This window comes from Ylistrum balloti, unplaced genomic scaffold (genome assembly GCF_031769215.1).
Source record: "Ylistrum balloti isolate Yb309-2 unplaced genomic scaffold, AGI_CSIRO_Ybal_v1 Utg371020, whole genome shotgun sequence".
In the NCBI taxonomy this organism is placed as follows: domain Eukaryota; kingdom Metazoa; phylum Mollusca; class Bivalvia; order Pectinida; family Pectinidae; genus Ylistrum; species Ylistrum balloti.
Genome location: NW_026782567.1, coordinates 73,898 through 98,217, shown reverse-complemented (window position 1 = coordinate 98,217; position 24,320 = coordinate 73,898). Strand labels below are relative to the sequence as shown.

Here is a 24,320-nt window from a genome sequence, read left to right as displayed (position 1 = left end):
TATGAACTGTAAATAAATAAAAAGTTTTTGTTTTGTATTAGTTTTAACTTACATTAGTTTGTGAATATGACACTGTATTTATCAGGTATCCACTCTACGCTATACAACTACTATCGTTTTCTTTGTCTTTGCGCCATTAAATGTACATTTGTTTGATGCTCGTTAGTATGTTTAGTGATTCCGGTGTCGCTTGCCTTGTTATCATTTAGGAACATGACATTCTTCTTGTATTGATCAAGATTTACACGGCGGACCTTATCGATAACCCAGAAGACTACTTGTCTCGTTCTCCTTTTACTTTTCAGGATTATGCGTATAAATCTCTGTTTTGTCCATAATTTGACCTAGTTTCATCAAAGAGTTTGAATTAAAATTCCGCTGACATGCTACGATTTTCTTTGATGTATTTATAATAGATTTACTACCCTTTGATATCCTATAATCGTCTTTCAATTGTTGATAGCTATGAAAATTGTATATTAGACACAAATTTATATATATATACATATTGTACATTAACTATGGGCATATGTATACATACAGTTGGAATGAAACAAAGATTAAAACTGATTTGGAGGAAATCAGAAAGGATGGCCTCGTGTAACATGTAGGATCATCGTACTCGGATATACGTGTTAGCGTTGAGATGAGTCACATCATACTGACAACGGCTGACAATAGGCATATTGTATTACTCGTGCCAGACGAGGTTAATAGATGTTGGTCGAACACTTACAACAACAAAATTACATCAAGAGCGCTGGGTTAAGATTGATAATGAAAAGGATAAATGTTCAACTCCACTTTTAGATTGCAACTCACCCGCCATACACAGCTAAAAGGAAAAGCGCCAATACGAAAAAAATAAAGAATTAAAAACATGATTTGGTACACTTGGCCCAAAACCCTGGTCTGACAAAGGTTGTGAAAAGAAATTACCTTGACCCTTATTCAAGGTCACAAGTACCGAATTGGTTAAAACATTAAAACGAATTCTTCTGATTGGGCGAAACTTCCAGAAGCACGGTATTTGGCAGATAAATCCGGAGGATGAAGCCCGATAAAGGTTAGAAAAGACATTACCTAGACCCTTTTTTCCAGGTATCGGGATGGAATTTGACCTGAAAACGTCTTGTTCTGATAAACGGAAAGTCTAAGAAGAATGATATTTCACTGATAGGTACCTAGGATGTTCGACAGTTTGCGAGAAGAAATTACCTTGATCTATATGCAATGTCACAGGGGCCGATTTGTCAAAACATTAATACAACTTCTTCCAATTAACCAAATGGCCAAGAAGCATGATATTTGGCTAAAATAGTAACAGAAAGTTCTAAATACATGGTATTGGGCAGTAGGTCTCTGGGATGAAGTCTAACGTAATTTGCAAAAGGAAATGGCCTTGAACCATAATCAAAGTCACAGGATACTTCTTCTGGAACACCGCAGGTCTGCGAAGAAGAATATATGAGGGAAAAGATACTTTCAATAATAATTGCCACTGCTAAGAGGTGAGTGTTAGAAGCTAACGTTTGTTATAACCGATTTGATGAGTCCACTTTGAATGCCATTGTGGATTTGTCAATGTATTTGTGATTTTAAACATTGTATTCTTGATGAAAATTGAATACCAGGTGAGCGATGCAAGCCCATTGGACCTCTTATTTGTAAGGAAGATGGTGTCTTGTAAAGATTGCCTCTAAATTGAATACGATTTTGTCTCGTGTTATTTGCTTTAAGTTTATCACCCTAGCAACGTCTAGGGCTATATGAGTACGAATATCTAGGACGACACCAACATCCGGGGTCATATGAGGAAGGATGTCAACATCAAGGGCCATATGAGAAAGGATGTCGACATCCAGGGCCATTTAAGTAAGGATGTCAACATCCAGGGCCATTCAAGGAATGATGTCAACATCCCAGGCCATACAAGGAAAGATGTCAACATCAAGGACCGTTCAAGGAATTATGTCAACATTCCAGACCATACAAGGAAGGATGTCAACATTCAGTGCCATATGAGGAAGGATGTCAACAGCCAGGGCCATTTAAGGAAGGATGTCAAAATCGAGGGTCATATCAGGAAGGATGTCAACATCTAGGACCATATAAGGAATGGTGTCAACATTCAGGACCATATAAGAAAGGATTTCAACATTCAGGGCCATATAAGGAAGGATGTCAACATTCAGGGCCATATGAGGAAGGATGTCAACAGCCAGGTCTATATAAGGAAGGATGTCAACATCTAGGGTCATATAAGGAAGGATATCAACAGCCAGGACCATGTAAGGAAAGATGTCAACATCCAGGGTCATATTAGGAAGGATGTCAACAGCCAGGGCCATTTAAGGAAGGATGTCAAAATCGAGGGTCATATCAGGAAGGATGTCAACATCTAGGACCATATAAGGAATGGTGTCAACATTCAGGACCATATAAGAAAGGATTTCAACATTCAGGGCCATATAAGGAAGGATGTCAACATCCAGGGTCATATTAGGAAGGATGTCAACAGCCAGGGCCATTTAAGGAAGGATGTCAAAATCGAGGGTCATATCAGGAAGGATGTCAACATCTAGGACCATATAAGGAATGGTGTCAACATTCAGGACCATATAAGAAAGGATTTCAACATTCAGGGCCATATAAGGAAGGATGTCAACATTCAGGGCCATATGAGGAAGGATGTCAACAGCCAGGTCTATATAAGGAAGGATGTCAACATCCAAGGCCATTTATATGGAAGACCGGAAACATCCAGGGTCATGTGAGAATGATTGTCAACACCTGAGGCCATATAAGGATAGGTATCAACGCCCAAGGCCATATAAGGACGGGTGTCAACATCAACTTTACATTCTGGTGTTGATAAGATATTATAAATCTTATTATAAAGAGGATGTTACAAAAAGCATTACATGTAACGATAACGGTCGTTTGTGTCGGTTTTACTGTCACTGAAATGTGCCTCATATTTCAGTTACATTGCGTCACTTCGACTGAAGGGTGAAACCGCTCAGGAGGGGAAAACGATCCCAGCACTACAAGTGCTTAAGTCAAAGATGACCTCAAGTCGAAGTAAATAGCAGACTGGAAAAGGTTAAATTTGTCGAGGTATATGATGTACAATATTTATGTTTGTTGTTGTTGTTGACATTCTTAAACAAGTATAAGAAAGTATTGTTAGTGTTCACATTGCATGGTAAATTTTGAGTGAACTACACAAATAAGCTGTTTCGCTGTTTAACCTGCTGTCGACTTAAATTGTCCCCAACCCCCATCCCCGCTAAGATTTAATCGTATGGGTAAATTACCGGATATGGATAGCACACGGAGAATATAGACGGATAAAATTAAGACCTAGTCTAAATCGTTGACAACTTATCTCAAATGTCCACGCGCGCTGACCTACAGTACCGTGAGTTGTTTAGATGCTTTAGTATGCGATAACGATATAACAAAATCAATATATGGGACGTTCTAACTACAGATGAAAATCACTAAATATAATTCATTATAGATACATGTACATTGTTGTCATATATATGCGACATAAATTTTGTTGAACTTCAAAACTTAATAGTCAACGATAAAACAAGAACAGTTAATCGAGTCATAATATATCCCGTAGTTCTTTTGTGCGGTGTAATCGGTTTGACCATATAATGGCAGTAAAACAGGTGCTTATCACATGGTACAGTAACGGAGACCGACACAAGGTTTAGTATTGGGGAACGACGTGTAAACACCAAGTCACGTTTCTTCTCTCTACCTGTAAGTATAACTTAATACTGACTGTTTTTTCTCACGAAGCTATCCAAGGGACCAGTTTTAAGGTTTCATATCAGTAGAGATCTATCATATTCATATGTATGTACAGAATCATATGTGACGTTTCCAGGCGTTTCTTGTCAAAGTGTTAGAAATGTTAAATTTTATCGTTACCCACCAGGCTAGATCAATATTCACAAATGTCTGTGTCGAGACAACGTTTGAGTCTTCTGCAAGTTGGGCACGTATAAATGAGAGCACAGGTACTTGGCACGAAATCCCAACCCACGGTCCAATACATGTATGTGATTGACATAACCGATGGAAACTTCAGAGGTCGGTAGCATGACACCATACGACAGCTCTCATACGATCCTTTTTTCCAAAAAAGGATAATGCTTGGTTTTAAAATATTAAAGCCTTTCCTTTCAATGTGACCTTGTAAATTTGATCCTTATCTGAGCAACATTGATATCGCCATTGAAAGTGATAACAGTATTCATCGTTGGAGTTCATTTATGCGGCTAAATCGACTGTTTCTCTATCTCCAAGCTTCAATCAAGTCAAGGAAAAAGTTTTAAAAGACCGCAGAAAATCATAATTTCAAGCTAAAAGCACATGTTGTAGGTTGCAAGACACTAAAACCCAGTTTGCATATTGAATAAAAAAGACGAAGAATAAATTTTCTAGACGCTTTAGGACTTGATGATAAACCCGGCAGACGAAAGGTTGGTGTTTTGTTATCAAACATGGGCAGAGACTCAGTGAAAATATATGATTCATTTGTTTGGGCACCGGAAGTCCAACCTAACGAGGATGCTGGTATTCAGGCACGTGCTGCTGAAGATAAACATGACTTGAACACTGTATTCAGAAAGTTTGATCAGCATTTTGGTGTTCACACATACAGAAATATTAAAAGACAAGAATTTCTTAACACCAAGCGAGAGGCAAAATCGATCATGGACTTTATTGCGACGTTGAAACGCAAGGCCGAACATTGTCAGTATGGCGAACAGACTGAGGGGCTGATATGCGACATGGTTATCAATGGCGTAAACGACAGGAAATGTTCAGAGAAACTTATGGAAATTCCCGTCGCAGATTTAACACTTGACAAAGTAATTCAAACATGCCGCCAAGTTGAGTTAACTGCAGCACATCTGAATAATCTTGGGGCTGAAAATCCAAATGTAAACATGGTACACAGAAGTCGGGGACGTGGTTCGACTAGGCATAAGAGAGATAGCGAAAGGAGCTACAAGGGAGACCACCCATATTGTAAAAGCTGTTGTAGGCATCATGAATATAAACAATGCCCTGCGTATAATAAATACTGTGACAACTGCGGTCAAAAGGGTCATTTCAAGGCATCCAGTGTTTGTAACCAGAAGTTTGACCGCGGTCGGACAAACCGTAGACCATACAGAGGTGCGGGTAGAGGACACAGGGGCACTGGAAATGGCGTTATCGGCAGACCATTGAAAGCGTGCGGAATGGTAACCCTCCCATGCGCGTACAAATCAGTCAAGCGATTGGTCGAGTTTCAAATTTTGGACACTGCGACCAAAGTAAATCTACTAGGTAGAGAGGATTGTGTTCAGTTTGGACTCATAGCCAGGGTAAACGAAGTAGAGCTAACTATGGAAGGGATACTCCGTAGCTACGATGACGTCGTAGGTGACCAGATTGGGTGCATAGACAAGATAGACAAGAGTATTACACCGGTTAATCATGCGCCGAGACCAGTACCTGTTGCCCTTCGCGAGCAAGTAAAGGCAGAGCTAGACAATCTGCAGAAATGTGGTATCATCTCTCCCGTGGAACATCCAACTGAATGGGTAAATAGCATGGTGTGCGTGAGGAAGAAAAACGGAAGAGTCAGAATATGCATTGACCCGGGAGACCTTAATAAGGCCATACTCCGTGAACACTATCCAATGAACAGTATTGATGATATTGTAACCCGCGTACACGGCAGCAAATACTTCTCAACCCTTGACGCTAACATGGGATACTATCAGATAAAGTTGTCAGAACAAAGTTCATTTCTAACCACATTCAACACGCCGTTTGGGCGTTACCGGTACCTACGTTTACCTATGGGTCTGAAATGTGCTGGAGAAGTTTTCCAACGCGAAATGATTACACAGTTTGGCAACCTGGATGGTGTTGAGGTAGTGGTGGACGATGTGCTGGTACACGGTAAGACAATTGAAGAGCACAATGCCCGTTTAGAGAAAGTCTTGAGCAAGGCTAGGTCCGCCAACCTCAAACTAAACAAAGACAAGTGTATATTGGCTAAACCAGAAGTCGATTATGTGGGTCACAGACTAACTGGAGACGGAGTCAAACCAACTCAGAAGAGAGTTGAGGCGATCATGCGTATGAGAGACCCGGAGAACCACAATGAGTTGGAAACAATTCTTGGAATGTTGGCATATGTATCAAAATTTATACCAAATTTGAGTGAGCTCAATGCGCCACTTCGTGAGCTGAAACACGCCAAAGAGTGGGAATGGACGGACCAAGCGAAGGAAGCGTTCCAGAACATAAAGAACACGCTAACTTCAACAAAAGTATTGAGGTACTATGATGTACACAAACCGGTAAGAGTGACTGTAGACGCGTCTATGAAAGGATTGGGCGCAGCGATCATTCAAGAGGATGGAGTTGTGGCATACGCATCAAGAGCCCTCACACCAGCTGAACAGCGTTACGCGCAAATTGAGAAAGAGATGCTAGCGGTAGTTTTCGGTTGCGAACGGTTTCACAAACTGCTGTACGGAAAATCTGACGTTACCATTGAATCGGATCATAAGCCGCTTGAAAACATTATGCGGAAACCGATACACAAGGCGCCGATGCGTTTGCAAAAGATGCTACTCAAATTACAGCCATATGAGTTTGAGTTGACATATGTTCAAGGAAAACACATAGGACTAGCTGACTGTCTCAGCAGACTACCGTTAGATGAGGTCGGTGAAAAGCCAATCGACGATGAAATTATGGTTCTGACTGTAGAGGCTCTATCGTGTGGTAACCATGACACGATTGCCAAGGCAACCCGAGAGGACAACCAGTTCAAGGTCCTCAAACAAGTCATATGCCAGGGTTGGCCACAGGATAAGGGAGATGTGCCTTTTGAAGCACTACCATTCTGGGACTATCGTGACGAACTTTCTACATACAACGGAGTTGTATATCGTGGGGAACGTGTGTGCATTCCTACTGAACTGAGGGCGGCAACCCTCAAAACAATTCATAGTTCACACTTGGGGATCGTCAAATGCAAACAGAGAGCCAGGGAATTAGTTTTTTGGCCTGGCATGAATAAGCAGATAGAGGACGTTGTAGGTAGATGCAGTGCATGTCTCACGTACAGGAACAAGATGCCCAAGCTCTCGAACCTGCGACCCAGAGATAGATTGATAGATCGATTGACTGATTGACCTTTTTTCTATCTTCGTGATTTCTCCCGTGTCCGGGTGTTGTCTCACTCACGAACGTCATTGTTATGGCCTTCTGGACAGGAACTGATAAAAACCGCGGCCCCTTTCCCTACACTTTTCAATATGTCGTGGCTATGTATAAAAACACACTTGTTCAATACCTTGTGTTTATAGTATATACGTAGTGTCGCTGCATTCTCACGAAAATACATGACGATTTTGTATTTTTACATCTGAGCGTTAAGTTCTGATATGATCATTACGATCACATACTGCATCTGAGCAGTTACGAGCAAAATATGATCACTGTCATTCTTTATTCCTGTGTTACTGTATTGTTCTAGTATCGCGAGATCCGAGAAACTACGAGATGCACGGCGTTGACTTCTGACGTCATAGGAACTCCGATATGGCTAATATCAGGCAATATTTTTTATCTAGATTGTTACACCATTAAAATATAAATGGTATATATCGACGGATTTAGAACATAAACAAGCATCTCCTTTTACAATGTATAACAATGATAACAACCCATGACGGTTTTCATATCATGATGTCACTTCCTGTCTATGTTTCAGATACAAAATACGGGAATGTGTCTTGGAAACGCAGCTATCGAAATTTTTCGAGTTTTCAACGTTTTCTTTATAACATAACACGAGATCTCTTTGCATAAAGAATATAATTTTGCATTAAGTTTAATCTTTGAAATCTTTTCTCATATTCAGGTCAATTGAAAGATGTCGACTTTGAGTTACTGGAACGAGTCAAACCCTTTAATATACGACAATACCACCATCGTCGATCGGGCGAGAAAGAGGACTGAAGTATACCCAGATGTTATCCCTTTTGTCGAAAGATCGTTGTCTGGATCCAGGCGATCAATAACGAATCGGGAATTCCTGAGCAAAGTTGAAAAGGTTGCTAAATACCTTGTATCTATAGGAGTTCAAAAAGGCGATAAGATCGCGATATTTGGTCAAAACTCGCTTGAATGGATTATAGGCGAATTCGCCATATTTTTTGCAGGAGCGGTTTCAGTTCATGTCAATATACTCAGAAAAGACGCAAGCGACGCTCTCGAAAGCATCGACATCTGTAAATGCAAATGTTTGCTGATAGATCCAACTGACAGCAGTAGTGCACTGCGGCTGATAACCGACTTCAAACAGAGAGATGAAAATAACAATATACTCCTTCTCAAGAAAAACGAGAACTGTCAGTTCCACCACATAGAACTGGAGTTCGATCTACCGGACAGGAAATTAGAATTACCACACGTTGTCCCAGAGGACGATGCTGTGATATTTACAACCTCAGGCAGTACAGGGAATCCGAAACTAGTTCTTCATACCCATTACGGAATAGTTTGTAATGTTCCGTCAGACGAAGAAAACCCTGGGTATAAACATTATGGTGGTCCGTCGAAGTTTGTCGTATTCAATGACCGTACATTCAGCTGGCTGGGAGGATCACCAATCACTAACTTCCTTTATGGGAACCAGTCAATATTTACTTCTTCATCGGCTCATCCAACAAAAGAACAGGCTTTAGAAATTTGGAACATGATAAAAGAAGAAAAATGTACGAGTGGATGGTTTCTGCCTTACTTAATGCAGAATATTATAGACGCACATGAGAAATTAGAGGATGACGGTTTTAGACTTTCGTTTCTGTTCTCTGGCGGTCAGATTATGGACGAAACTTTCGTCAAGGCCATTTATCGATATAGCAACCTCTTTTTTGCTTCATATGGCTTTACCGAATCCTTCGCTGGTGTATCTATGTTTATGTTGAAAGAAGATCAGCCGTATCATACAGGGTACACTGGGAAAGTTAGTAAGGGAGTCGAGTTAAGAATTGTAGATGAATCAGAAAACATCGTTCCTCTGGAAACACAAGGAGAAATCCAGATACGCCAAAAAGCACTGTTCAAAGAATATTTTGGAAACGAAAAACTTACAAAAGAAGTCTTGACGTCAGAAGGATGGTTCAAAAGCGGTGACATCGGCTATCTCCGAGAAGAAGGGACTCTCTTCATTACAGGAAGGAAAAAGGACATTATTTCGCGAGGATCTAGGAAAATTACACCAGGAAGTATTGAAGATAAAATCAAAAGCATGCCTGGAATAAAGCATGTGGTTGTTATCGGTGTACCTGATGATCGGCTGCTGGAAGAAGTCTGTGTATGCTTCATTCCTTTTGAGGGGATAGACCTGACCCCAGCAGCTGTTGAAGAGTTTTGTCAGAATATCTTTCTGAAAGAGGAAAGTGCAGACGGGATGGGAGAAATGCCAAAATATTTCGTACGCTTTGAAGCATTTCCGTCACTTCAAAATGGAAAACTGGACAAAGTACAGTTGAAACTTCTGGCAACAGAAAATCTGCCACTTGGAGAGTAATCAATGACCAATTAAGACAGTGTATTCTTCAGTGTAACACATATCAAGAAGATGTCACGTTCCGGGGCATCTCCTTACAGGGACTGGATTGTATATAATCATAAATGTTTGTGGTCAATAACAGAACTATCGAAATGGTTATTAGCTTACATAAGCTTGACATTCCACATGGTTCTTACTGTGGTTGTCAAACTAACATGAAGATTCCAATGTCTGGACAGTTGATGACCTCACAACATTGGATGGAAAGTTGTTCCATATTTTTCAAGTCATACCTTCAAGAAATGATTAATCTTTGTATTTGCTCGGTATGCATATATCATTGTACATTATATTTTTATGTAAAAATATTTATTGCATAAATAGTTGTAGACTTCATCATATTGATATTTGACGACTACAACACAAGGAAATAACTAGTGATTGAAAACCAGTTAACATCGATAATCGATTATAATCAGATTGGCTTTCCGATGTAGTTAATTTATTACATAATCGGTTGACTGCGCTGAATATTCATAGAAAATTAACGCATTCTTCCTTGATATAACTTTTCTTTTTTGTTACTTATGTTAAAATACCTTACTTACCTAGAATTTGCACGAGAATGAATTGTTAATGCACTATTAATACTGTGACAAACACACACTTCTATTTGTCCACCATTTTATTCACCGACTCTTTCAGACAAAGTTATCTTCAATGAGTAAGAGTGATGTACAGGGGAGGTAAGAACTAAATAGAACATAGTAAGGATTATCTCCCTTATCTCATTATAGTAGATTAACATGAATATCATTAAAATTAGAATCTTTGTTATGCATAATATGAATTTTTATTTCGCTAAAACACAAAGAAAATGCTAAGGTATCAGTGATCGATTATGATGAATCACAACCGATCATCACATCAGATGATGGCGAATGATTAGATAATCGATATTCAATCATTGTTCCATCCCTAGAAATAATTAAAGCTTGTTTTATCAAATAATTGTACCGTTCATTTACATCAGTTGCAACAAGTTTTTCCATCTTCTATCAATTACTCTCCTGAGTCCTGATGAAAGTGTGCGGGAGCAGGGGGTCATACTGTGACAGGAAACCGGAGGACCCGGGAAAAGCCACGTGGTCAAGCAGGTGACCCCATGCCCTTTCAAGTTTGGGAATCCAACCCCTGAAACCTAAGTGAAAGATAAGTGTGTTACATCTTTGTCAGTTCTTTGAGCGATATGAAGCTGGATGTGTTGGATGCTCGTTAGTTTTGAAAGTTGGTTCGGATATTTTATACCTTCTTTTCATTTGATAATATGACATTACTTACTTGGATTGACCAAGATTTACATGGCAGGTGTCGTCGAAGATGCAGAAGACCCTGAACACCTGGTCTTATTCGCGTTGTGCTTTGTCCTGAGTCTTCAAGTAAATCTTTCTTTTTTTAATATTTTGCCTCAGTTTAATTGAATTTGAGTTTGGATTATGATTATGTTTACATGTTTGCATTTTCCAGCTTGTTTTTTTGTATCCATGCAATATGAATGAGGTTGGGCTGTTTCATGATCATTTGTATACCTCTTCATTTCTTTGTTGTTAACAAGGTCAAAATTCTTCATTTAAATTTTTAAAATCTCAACATTCATGAGTTTTATGACTACAGTCAAATAGAATGTATGTAGGGCTGAAATTAAGTGGGAAAATTTTTCTTTTAATTTCGTATTCAGGAAGTGACTAAATTCATGTATTAAAAATATTTCTAATGAAATCAATTAAAATAAATATACCAACTAAATAAGTAATTTTACAATATCTAGATATGGTACTCTGAGCTTATATGATAATAATGGACAAGTCAGTGTGTTTACCAACTTACGTCCACGAAGCCTATCAGTTAACACATATATTCATAGGGTACTTAACAAATAAACAACAACAATTGAGTTTTGTGTTTTTTTTATTCTCCGATATTTCCCTTACTCTGTGTAGAATCTTAATTATTATACATATGAATTAATTTTTCAAAACTATTATCAATAAAATATTATGTTACTTTGTTCTATATTAACAGAATAGTATTTGTTCAGTGGTATTTACAAAGAAGTATTTAAAAATTGGAATAAATATTGCACTTTATATATCAAACAATTGTTTGGCATCTCTCTGTGCCATGTATACTGTACATAGAATAGACATTGTCAAATAGACTAGAGTAAATTTTGAAATAATCTTCGACAGAAGTTTTCAGCATGAGGAAATTTGACGAATAGTTGTGGAGAGTAGATTTCATCATAAGAAAATTCTAAAATAATCATAGAAAGAAGTTTTCAACATAAGAAAATTCGACAAGTTGTGTAGAGTAGATTTCACCATAAGGAAATTTTACAATTTTCCTGGAAATAAGTTTTTTCAACATAAGGAAATTTTACAATATTCTTTAAAATAATTTTTTCAACATAAGGAAATTTTACATTCATGGAAAGACGTTTTCAACATAAGGAAATTTTACAATATTCCTTGACATTTTTTTAACATAAGTAAATTTTATGTTAGGACAGGCTACAAAACCGGTATGTTAGGACAGGCTAAAAAACCGGTATGTTAGGACATAGCTACAAAACTGGTATGTTAGGACAGACTACAAAACCGGTATGTTAGGACATAGCTACAAAACTGGTTTGTTAGGACAGGCTACAAAACATGTATGTTAGGACAGAGCTACAAAACCGGTATGTTAGGACAGAGCTACAAAACCGGTATCTGAGGACAGAGCTACAAACCGGTATGTTAGGACAGGCTACAAAACCGGTATGTTAGGACATAGCTACAAAACTAGCATGTTAGGACAGAGCTACCAAATTGGTTTGTTAGGACAGGCTACAAAACATGTATGTTAGGACAGAGCTACAAAACCGGTATGTTAGGACAGAGCTACAAACCGGTATGTTAGGACAGGCTACAAAACTGGTATGTTAGGACAAAGCTACAAAACCGGTATGTTAGGACAGAGCTACAAACCGGTATGTTAGGACAGGCTACAAAACTGGTATGTTAGGACAAAGCTACAAAACCGGTATGTTAGGACAGAGCTACCACACTGGTATGTTAGGACATAGCTACAAAACTGGTATGTTAGGACAAAGCTACAAAACTGGTATGTTAGGATAGAGCTACCACATTGCTACAAAACTGGTGCTTAATAAGTTATTTCAAATAGTTTATAGCAATGATGCAGTGGCTTCCAAATACAGATATAAAAAACAAAAACCAAAAATATATAACCTTTTGATTAAAACTTAATCATCTCTTTTGGAAAACACGTGTCCCAAATACTACAAATTAATCCTAACATACATAACATTTCAGAATTCTTACTCTGAGATTTATTTCACGTGGAATACTTTAGGATTACAGTTTTCGTTGAATCTTGAGTTTCATTCCTTATATCAATAAACTTGAATTTGAAAATTGGCTTTCCCTAGATCTCTCTATCTAATAGTCATTCTTTCTTCTAAAATGAAATTGTGTGATGTTGAAATTTTTGTATAAATTTTCCGTATCATTTATATCAGTATGAATCTAATTTTTGTTTTACATTGTATCAAACATTTGTTTCCTATAGTCCTTGTTCTATTTCAGTCAGTACATTTAAAAATATATAAATGTGTTATCATTACCTTGTTATGAACTGTAAATAAATAAACAGTTTTTGTTTTGTATTAGTTTTAACTTACATTAGTTTGTGAATATGACACTGTATTTATCAGGTATCCACTCTACGCTATACAACAACTATCGTTTTCTTTGTCTTTGCGCCATTAAATGTACATTTGTTTGATGCTCGTTAGTATGTTTAGTGATTCCGGTGTCGCTTGCCTTGTTATCATTTAGGAACATGACATTCTTCTTGTATTGATCAAGATTTACACGGCGGACCTTATCGATAACCCAGAAGACTACTTGTCTCGTTCTCCTTTTATTTTTCAGGATTTTGCGTATAAATCTCTGTTTTGTTCATAATTTGACCTAGCTTCATCAAAGAGTTTAACATAGATTTTCTTTGATGTTTTTATATTATATTTACTATGCTTTAATATCCGTCTTTCAATTGTTGATAGCTATAAAAATTGTATATTAGACAAAGATATATAACACAATGCCATATACATATTGTACATTAACTATGAGCATATGTATACATACAGTTGGAATGAAACAAAGATTAAGACTGATTTGGAGGAAATCAGAAAAGAATTAACGAAAATTATATAATAGCTTACTTATACATTTTGAGAGCTCATGTAAAATACGACTCAAAAGTACAATATAACTTTGACTTTGGGAGAGGGTATGAGTTAGACGTCAAATTTGATGGCATATACAGAAAGAGTGGGAGAGGAAAAGAGAAAGCGAGAGAGAAGGGAAGAGAATGGGAGAGAGTAGGGGAGAGAGAGAGGGAGAGAGTTAAAGAAAGGGAGAAAGAGAGACAGAGAGAGAGGATGAGAGAGACAGAGAGAGGGGGAGAGAGGCAGAGAGTGGGAGAGAGAGAGGGAGAGAGTTAAAGACAGGGAAAAAGAGAGGCAGAGAGAGAGGGGATAGAGAGAGAGGCAGAGAGATGGGGGAGAGAGAGGGGAGAGAGAGAAAGAGATGGCGGGGTGGGGGAGGAGGTAAAAGAGAATTGTTTCTTCTGGTGTATTTCACGATGCATGTCATTATAGTTATTATATCATCATTGTTCTGTGTGCAGATTACGTGGTCACGCAGACCTGTAAAACAGGAGGAAGGACAGGCTATTATAGGCAGGAAACACTCAAGCGTCCTGCGAAATCCCGGGAGCATCACTATGAGCTAATCTTTTTCCAATCGATCTCCGCACATAGCACACTTTGAGTGACACATTGTCTTTTAAATATCATTTCCTGATTGTATTGTGAATTACTGACAATGGTGTCGACTATAAGAAAGAACGTTGATCAACAATGCCGACAAACATGTAAAATTGCATCTTTTGTCAAGAAGCGTTCAACCAACATCTGATGGCCTCGTGTAACATGTAGGATCATCATACTTGGATATACGTGTTAGCGTTGAGATGAGTCACATCATACTGACAACGGCTGACAATAGGCATATTGTATTACTCGTGCCAGACGAGGTTAATAGATGTTGGTCGAACACTTACAACAACAAAATTACATCAAGAGCGCCGGGTTAAGATTGATAATGAAAAGGATAAATGTTCAACTCCACTTTTAGATTGCAACTCACCCGCCATACACGACTAAAAGGAAAGGCGCCAATACGAAAAAAATAAAAAATTAAAAACATGATTTGGTACACTTGGCCCAAAGCCCTGGCCTGACAAAGGTTGTGAAAAGAAATGACCTTGACCCTTATTCAAGGTCACAAGTACCGAATTGGTTAAAACATTAAAACGAATTCTTCTGATTGGGCGAAACTTCCAGAAGCACGGTATTTGGCAGATAGATCCGGAGGATGAAGCCCGATATAGGTTAGAAAAGACATTACCTAGACCCTTTTTTCCAGGTATCGGGATGGAATTTGGCCTGAAAACGTCTTGTTCTGATAAACGGAAAGTCTAAGAAGAATGATGTTTCACTGATAGGTACCTAGGATGTTCGACAGTTTGCGAGAAGAGATTACCTTGATCTATATGCAATGTCACAGGGGCCGATTTGTCAAAACATTAATACAACTTCTTCCAATTAACCAAATGGCCAAGAAGCATGATATTTGGCTAAAATAGTAACAGAAAGTTCTAAATACATGGTATTGGGCAGTAGGTCTCTGGGATGAAGTCCAACGTAATTTGCAAAAGGAAATGGCCTTGAACCATAATCAAAGTCACAGGATACTTCTTCTGGAACACCGCAGGTCTGCGAAGAAGAATATATGAGGGAAAAGATACTTTCAATAATAATTGCCACTGTTAAGAGGTGAGTGTTAGAAGCTAAAGTTTGTTATAACCGATTTGATGAGTCCACTTTGAATGTCATTGTGGATTTGTCAATGTATTTGTGATTTTAAACATTGTATTCTTGATGAATATTGAATACCAGGTGAGCGATGCAAGCCCATTGGGCCTCTTATTTGTAAAGAAGATGGTGTCTTGTAAAGATTGCCTCTAAATTGAATACGATTTTGTCTCGTGTTATTTGCTTTAAGTTTATCACCCTAGCAACGTCTAGGGCTATATGAGTACGAATATCTAGGACGACACCAACATCCGGGGTCATATGAGGAAGGATGTCAACATCAAGGGCCATATGAGAAAGGATGTCGACATCCAGGGATATTTAAGTAAGGATGTCAACATCCAGGGCCATTCAAGGAATTATGTCAACATCCCAGGCCATACAAGGAAGGATGTCAACATCAAGGGTCATTCAAGGAATGATGTCAACATCCCAGGCCATACAAGGAAGGATGTCAACATAAAGGGCCATTCAAGGAATGATGTCAACATCCCAGGCCATACAAGGAAGGATGTCAACATTCAGTGCCATCTGAGGAAGGATGTCAACAGCCAGTGCCATTTAAGGAAGGATGTCAAAATCGAGGGTCATATCAGGAAGGATGTCAACATCTAGGACCATATAAGGAATGGTGTCAACATTCAGGACCATATAAGAAAGGATTTCAACATTCAGGGCCATATGAGGAAGGATGTCAACATTCAGGGCCATATGTGGAAGGATGTCAACAGCCAGGGCCATATAAGGAAGGATGTCAACATCTAGGGCCATATAAGGAAGGATATCAACAGCCAGGGCCATGTAAGGAAGGATGTCAACATCCAAGGCCATTTATATGAAAGAACGGAAACATCCAGGGTCATGTGAGAATGATTGTCAACACCTGAGGCCATATAAGGATAGGTATCAACGCCCAAGGCCATATAAGGACGGGTGTCAACATCCAGATCCATTTGAGGACGGGTGTCAACATCAACTTTACATTCTGGTGGTGATAAGATATTATAAATCTTATTATAAAGAGGATGTTACAAAAACCATTACATGTAACGATAACGGTCGTTTGTGTCGGTTTTACTGTCACTGAAATGTGCCTCATATTTCAGTTACATTGCGTCACTTCGATTGAAGGGTGAAACCGCTCAGGAGGGGAAAACGATCCCAGCACTACAAGTGCTTAAGTCAAAGATGACCTCAAGTCGAAGTAAATAGCAGACTGGAAAAGGTTAAATTTGTCGAGGTATATGATGTACAATATTTATGTTTGTTGTTGTTGTTGTTGACATTCTTAAACAAGTATAAGAAAGTATTGTTAGTGTTCACATTGCATGGTAAATTTTGAGTGAACTACACAAATAAGCTGTTTCGCTGTTTAACCTGATGTCGACTTAAATTGTCCCCAACCCCCATCCCCGCTAAGATTTAATCGTATGGGTAAATTACCGGATATGGATAGCACACGGAGAATATAGACGTATAAAATTAAGACCTAGTCTAAATCGTTGACAACTTATCAAATGTCCACCTACAGTACCGTGAGTTGTTTAGATGCGTTAGTATGCGATAACGATATTACAAAATCAATATATGGGACGTTCTAACTACAGATGAAAATCACTAAATATAATTCATTATAGATACATGTACATTGTTGTCATATATATGCGACATAAATTTTGTTGAACTTCAAAACTTAATAGTCAACGATAAAACAAGAACAGTTAATCGAGTCGTAATATATCCCGTAGTTCTTTTGTGCGGTGTAATCGGTTTGACCATATAATGGCAGTAAAACAGGCGCTTATCACATGGTACAGTAACGGAGACCGACACAAGGTTTAGTATTGGGGAACGACGTGTAAACACCAAGTCACGTTTCTTTTCTCTACCTGTAAGTATAACTTAATACTGACTGTTTTTTCTCACGAAGCTATCCAAGGGACCAGTTTTAAGGTTTCATATCAGTAGAGATCTATCATATTCATATGTATGTACAGAATCATATGTGACGTTTCCAGGCGTTTCTTGTCAAAGTGTTAGAAATGTTAAATTTTATCGTTACCCACCAGGCTAGATCAATATTCACAAATGTCTGTGTCGAGACAACGTTTGAGTCTTCTGCAAGTTGGGCACGTATAAATGAGAGCACAGGTACTTGGCACGAAATCCCAACCCACGGTCCAATACATGTATGTGGGCCTTTGGTTGGAATTTCGTGTCAAGCCCATGTGATTGACATAACCGATGGAAACTTCAGAGGTCAGTAGCATGACACCATACGTCAGCTCTCATACGATCCTTTTTTCCAAAAAGGATAATGCTTGGTTTTAAAATATTAAAGCCTTTCCTTTCAATGTGACCTTGTAAATTTGATCCTTATCTGAGCAACATTGATATCGCCATTGCAAGTGATAACAGTATTTATCGTTGGAGTTCATTTATGCGGCTAAACCGACTGTTTCTCTATCTCCAAGCTTCAATCAAGTCAAGGAAAAAGTTTTAAAAGACCGCAGAAAATCATAATTTCAAGCTAAAAGCACATGTTGTAGGTTGCAAGACACTAAAACCCAGTTTGCATATTGAATAAAAAAAGACGAAGAATACATTTTCTTACACATGTAAAACGTATAGGATTCGTACACGCACAGGTGAATTCGACAAGAAAACTATTGATTTCAAAGAGGTATGCTCTTCGTTACAAAGAAACATAACAATAGTTTTGTTTCTTTTTTTTACGTCGAATAAACAGCCAGTGTAATTTAAGGGCGTGCCAGGTTTGGGTGGTGCAGGAAAACCGGAGTTCCCACCACCTGTAGTCAGTATCTGGCACACGTAAAATTCCTCACGTAGCTCTCGAACCTGCGACCCAGAGATAGATTGATAGATCGATTGACTGATTGACCTTTTTTCTATCTTCGTGATTTCTCCCGTCTCCGGATGTTGTCTCACTCACGAACGTCATTGTTCTGGCCTTCTGGACAGGAACTGATAAAAACCGCGGCCCCTTTCCCTACACTTTTCAATATGTCGTGGCTATGTATAAAAACACACTTGTTAAATACCTTGTGTTTATAGTATATACGTAGTGTCTCTGCATTCTTCCGAAAATACGTGACGATTTTGTATTTTTACATCTGAGCGTTAAGTTCTGATATGATCACTACGATCACATACTGCATCTGAGCAGTTACGAGCAAAATATGATCACTGTCATTCTTTATTCCTGTGTTACTGTATTGTTCTAGTATCGCGAGATCCGAGAAACTACGAGATGCACGGCGTTGACTTCTGACGTCATAGGAACTCCGATATGGCTAATATCAGGCAATATTTTTTATCTAGATTGTTACACCATTAAAATATAAATGGTATATATCGACGGATTTAGAACATAAACAAGCATCTCCTTTTACAATGTATAACAATGATAACAACCCATGACGGTTTTCATATCATGATGTCACTTCTTGTCTATGTTTCAGACACAAAAGACGGGAATGTATCTTGGAAACGCAGCTATCGAAATTTGTCGAGTTTTCAACGTTTTCTTTATAACATAACACGAGATCTCTTTGCATAAAGAATATAATTTTGCATTAAGTTTAATCTTTGAAATCTTTTCTCATATTCAGGTCAATTGAAAGATGTCGACTTTGAGTTACTGGAACGAGTCAAACCCTTTAATATACGACAATACCACCATCGTCGATCGGGCGAGAAAGAGGACTGAAGTATACCCAGATGTTATCCCTTTTGTCGAAAGATCGTTGTCTGGATCCAGGCGATCAATAACGAATCAGGAATTCCTGAGCAAAGTTGAAAAGGTTGCTAAATACCTTGTATCTATAGGAGTTCAAAAAGGCGATAAGATCGCGATATTTGGTCAAAACTCGCTTGAATGGATTATAGGCGAATTCGCCATACTTTTTGCAGGAGCGGTTTCAGTTCATGTCAATATACTCAGAAAAGACGCAAGCGACGCTCTCGAAAGCATCGACATCTGTAAATGCAAATGTTTGCTGATAGATCCAACTGACAGCAGTAGTGCACTGCGGCTGATAACCGACTTCAAACAGAGAGATGAAAATAACAATATACTCCTTCTCAAGAAAAACGAGAACTGTCAGTTCCACCACATAGAACTGGAGTTCGATCTACCGGACAGGAAATTAGAATTACCACACGTTGTCCCAGAGGACGATGCTGTGATATTTACAACCTCAGGCAGTACAGGGAATCCGAAACTAGTTCTTCATACCCATTACGGAATAGTTTGTAATGTTCCGTCAGACGAAGAAAACCCTGGGTATAAACATTATGGTGGTCCGTCGAAGTTTGTCGTATTCAATGACCGTACATTCAGCTGGCTGGGAGGATCACCAATCACAAACTTCCTTTATGGAAACCAGTCAATATTTACTTCTTCATCGGCTCATCCAACAAAAGAACAGGCTTTAGAAATTTGGAACATGATGAAAGAAGAAAAATGTATGGGTGGATGTTTTCTGCCTTACTTAATGCAGAATATTATAGACGCACATGAGAAATTAGAGGATGACGGTTTTAGACTTTCGTTTCTGTTCTCTGGCGGTCAGATTATGGACGAAACTTTCGTCAAGGCCATTTATCGATATAGCTACCTCCTTTTTGCTTCATATGGCTTTACCGAATCCTTCTCTGGTGTGTCTATGTTTATGTTGAAAGAAGATCAGCCGTATTATACAGGGTACAGTGGGAAAGTTAGTAAAGGAGTCGAGTTAAGAATTGTAGATGAATCAGAAAACATCGTTCCTCTGGAAACACAAGGAGAAATCCAGATACGCCAAAAAGCACTGTTCAAAGAATATTTTGGAAACGAAAAACTTACAAAAGAAGTCTTGACGTCAGAAGGATGGTTCAAAAGCGGTGACATCGGCTATCTCCGAGAAGAAGGGACTCTCTTCATTACAGGAAGGAAAAAGGACATTATTTCGCGAGGAACTAGGAAAATTACACCAGGAAGTATTGAAGATAAAATCAAAAGCATGCCTGGAATAAAGCATGTGGTTGTTATCGGTGTACCTGATGATCGGCTGCTGGAAGAAGTCTGTGTATGCTTCATTTCTTTTGAGGGGATAGACCTGACCCCAGCAGCTGTTGAAGAGTTTTGTCAGAATATCTTTCTGAAAGAGGAAAGTGCAGACGGGATGGGAGAAATGCCAAAATATTTCGTACGCTTTGAAACATTTCCGTCACTTCAAAATGGAAAACTGGACAAAGTACAGTTGAAACTTCTGGCAACAGAAAATCTGCCACTTGGAGAGTAATCATTTATCTACAAGTTTTTCCAACTTCTATAAATCACTCTCCTGAGCCCTGATGAAAGTGTGCGGGGTGCAGGGGGTCATCCTGTGACAGGAAATCAGAGGACCCAAGATTTACATGGCAGGTTTCTGCGAAGAAGCAGAACACCCTGAACACCTGGTCTTATTCGCGTTGTGCTTTGTCCTGAGTCTTCAAGTAAATCTTTCTTTTTTTAATATTTTGCCTCAGTTTAATTGAATTTGAGTTTGGATTATGATTATGTTTACATGTTTGTATTTTCCAGCTTGTTTTGTATCCATGCAATATGAATGAGGTTGGGCTGTCTCATGATCATTTGTATACCTCTTCCTTTTTTTTGTTATTAACAAGGTCAAAATTCTTCATTTAAATTTTAAAATCTCAACATGAGTTTTATGATTACAGTCAAATAGAATGTATGTAGGGCTGAAATTAAGTGGGGAAATTTTTCTTTAAATTTCGTATTCTGGAAGTGACTAAATTCCTGTATTAAAAATATTTCTAATGAAATCAATTAAAATAAATATACCAACAAAATAAGTAATTTTACAATATCTGGATATGGTACTCTGAGCTTATATGATAATAATAGATAACTCAATGTGTTTACCAACTGACGTCCACGAAGCCTATCAGTTAACACATATATTCATAGGGTACTTAACAAATAAACAACAACAATTGAGTTTTGTGTTTTTTTTTATTCTCCGATATTTCCCTTACTCTGTGTAGAATCTTAATTATTATACATATGAATTAATTTTTCAAAACTATTATCAATAAAATATTATGTTACTTTGTTCTATATTAACAGAATAGTATTTGTTCAGTGGTATTTACAAAGAAGTATTTAAAAATTGGAATAAATATTGCACTTTATATATCAAACAATTGTTTGGCATCTCTCTGTGCCATGTATACTGTACATAGAATAGACATTGTCAAATAGACTAGAGTAAATTTTGAAACAATCTTCGACAGAAGTTTTCAGCATGAGGAAATTTGACGAATAGTTGTGGAGAGTAGATTTCATCATAAGAAAATTCTAAAATAATCATAGAAAGAAGTTTTCAACATAAGAAAATTCGACAAGTTGTGTAGAGTAGATTTCACCATAAGGAAATTTTACAATTTTCCTGGAAATAAGTTTTTTCAACATAAGGAAATTTTACAATATTCTTTAAAATAATTTTTTCAACATAAGGAAATTTTACAATTTTCCTGGAAAGAAGTTTTTTCAACATAAGGAAATTTTACAATATTCTTTAAAAGAATTTTTTCAACATAAGGAAATTTTACAATATTCATGGAAAGACGTTTTCAACATAAGGAAATCTTAGTATATTCATGGACATTTTTCTAACAAAAGTAAATTTTACAATATTCTTTAAAAGAATTTTTCCAACATAAGGAAATTTACGATATTCCTGGAAAGAATTTCTTTTCAACATAAGGAAATTTTATAATATTCCTTGAAAGAAGTTTTCAAGGAAATTCAATAATGAGTATAATACACAAAGAAAGTTATAAAATCAACATTAGGTTGCTAAAGACTTCTTGGTCTACATGGTAATGTAGTGAGGATCAGTTTTCAATAATTAATTCTGATTGTTGTTTTGAAATGAGTAAGTCAATGTTTAAAGTCCATGTCTGTAATTAAAAGACTATCCAAAACCTCAAACAAGGACCAGAGACAGGTATATTGTTTAACTACGAAGGACCACTGATAACTTCCAATGTTGTACTTACTAATCAGGGAGTCCTGACAAAGCAGGGACAAAAGACACACCTTGCTGAAGTATGAAAATACCACTACCTTTATCACTAGATGCAATAAGGTTTTGCAGAAATGACTCGAATTACAATTACAGAAAATCAAAAATTTTGTTGTTGTTGTACTAAATATTTATGGATATAAGGCATAATTATCATCATTGGCACATGAAATGGTGAAATGACCGACTATAAAACAATATCAAGCACACTGCATCCTGTCAACTGGGGAAAAACCTTAGGAAATGGCAAGTACAAATATCTTTATGATTTACTAAAGATCAAATTACTGTATATCACTTTGATTTTGCGATTACTTTATTTACCTCTTCAGACGTATTAGCGAATACATGATTTTTTCAGACCTTGATTTAGAAATGATTTTAAATTTGCAAATAAAGGGTTATTAGATATATAACAATACTCAAATCAGCATAGTTGTCACCAAGAGTTTTTTTCATATAAACAATCACAAGGGATATTTGAATATGTTATTGACTGTCATTGCATATATTCAGGCAAAATATGAGTAACTTACAATAGTAAAACACATTTCAATGGCTTCCACTTTTGAAAGTGGGGATAAATCTCATTTAAAATCATACAAAATGCAGAAAGCTAAAAATCTGTCACATTTCAAGCATACTTAACATACACATTATAAGATAGTCACATTATATACTGTAAAATGTACTGATTTTGGAGCAATCAAATTTTAATTTTATTAAATTAGTTATAGCGCGATATTGAATTCACATATTTGCAATAATTGCTGTATCAGCAACATCAAGAAGCTGCTATTAGCACAATCATATTTTAGCACTGTATCTTAAGCACAAAAAGTGCTATAATAAGATTACAGCCAAAATATGTACATTGACAGTATAAATATACAACATTTTATGAAAATACACACTATCATAAAAATCTTTCATACCTTAGTTTAGTATCTTTTATGTCCATGTTACAGACTATAGACTTTAAATATTCACAAAAGTTGTACTTGTCTTCAAACTTTTGGTAAGAATCTGATGGTCTTATACCATTATTTTACTTCCAATGACCACTGCTTGTACTTAATAGTGAAAATATTTCATTGGCTAATGTTTTTAAACAAGGGTTGTTAGAGACTGGACATGCTCCCAGAATGGGACAAAATTTAAGTATGAAAAATAACAAAGGGCAATAACTCCTATATTATGCAAAAGAGAGATGTGGTTCCTGTGTAATGCACTTCTCCTTGTTGAGATCTATCTACCTTTGAAATTTTATGTTGATACCTCTTCAGACAAAATTATGACAGACAGACAAATGGCCAAAAGGATGGACAGCCAATAAAGTGGCGATTGTATGTTCTTTCTTAGAGGAGCATAAAAATGATGAGCTGAAAAGATTAAGTACTGAAGAATGGAAACCATTGTCTGAAAATTAAGTACACGGCATTAAAATTTGCAGCAGTACAATTAACTATACCTTACTACTTTCTAATCCAACAAAAAACTTTGTTAATTATTTATATATAATTAAATTAAATGAAATATGTTTTGAAAAATGTTTGTTATTCAACTTATGAGAAATTTCATTATTGCATTCACTTTTCCA

At 37.3% G+C, this 24,320-nt stretch overlaps 2 protein-coding genes across 2 annotated transcripts; both read left to right on the top strand.

The window, feature by feature from the left end:
• Positions 1 to 7,966: 7,966 nt before the first annotated feature.
• Positions 7,967 to 9,634, top strand: LOC132560133 (long-chain-fatty-acid--CoA ligase FadD15-like). The gene has a single exon (XM_060224782.1). It carries the CDS (start codon positions 7,973 to 7,975, stop codon positions 9,632 to 9,634), a length of 1,662 nt encoding a protein of 553 aa, XP_060080765.1. The 5' UTR covers positions 7,967 to 7,972.
• Positions 9,635 to 17,482: 7,848 nt separating this feature from the next.
• Positions 17,483 to 21,219, top strand: LOC132560145 (long-chain-fatty-acid--CoA ligase FadD15-like). Its single transcript, XM_060224794.1, has 2 exons — positions 17,483 to 17,514; positions 19,256 to 21,219. The coding sequence occupies exon 2, from the start codon at positions 19,268 to 19,270 to the stop codon at positions 20,927 to 20,929; it is 1,662 nt and encodes a 553-aa protein (XP_060080777.1). The 5' UTR covers positions 17,483 to 17,514; positions 19,256 to 19,267; the 3' UTR covers positions 20,930 to 21,219.
• Positions 21,220 to 24,320: the final 3,101 nt, after the last annotated feature.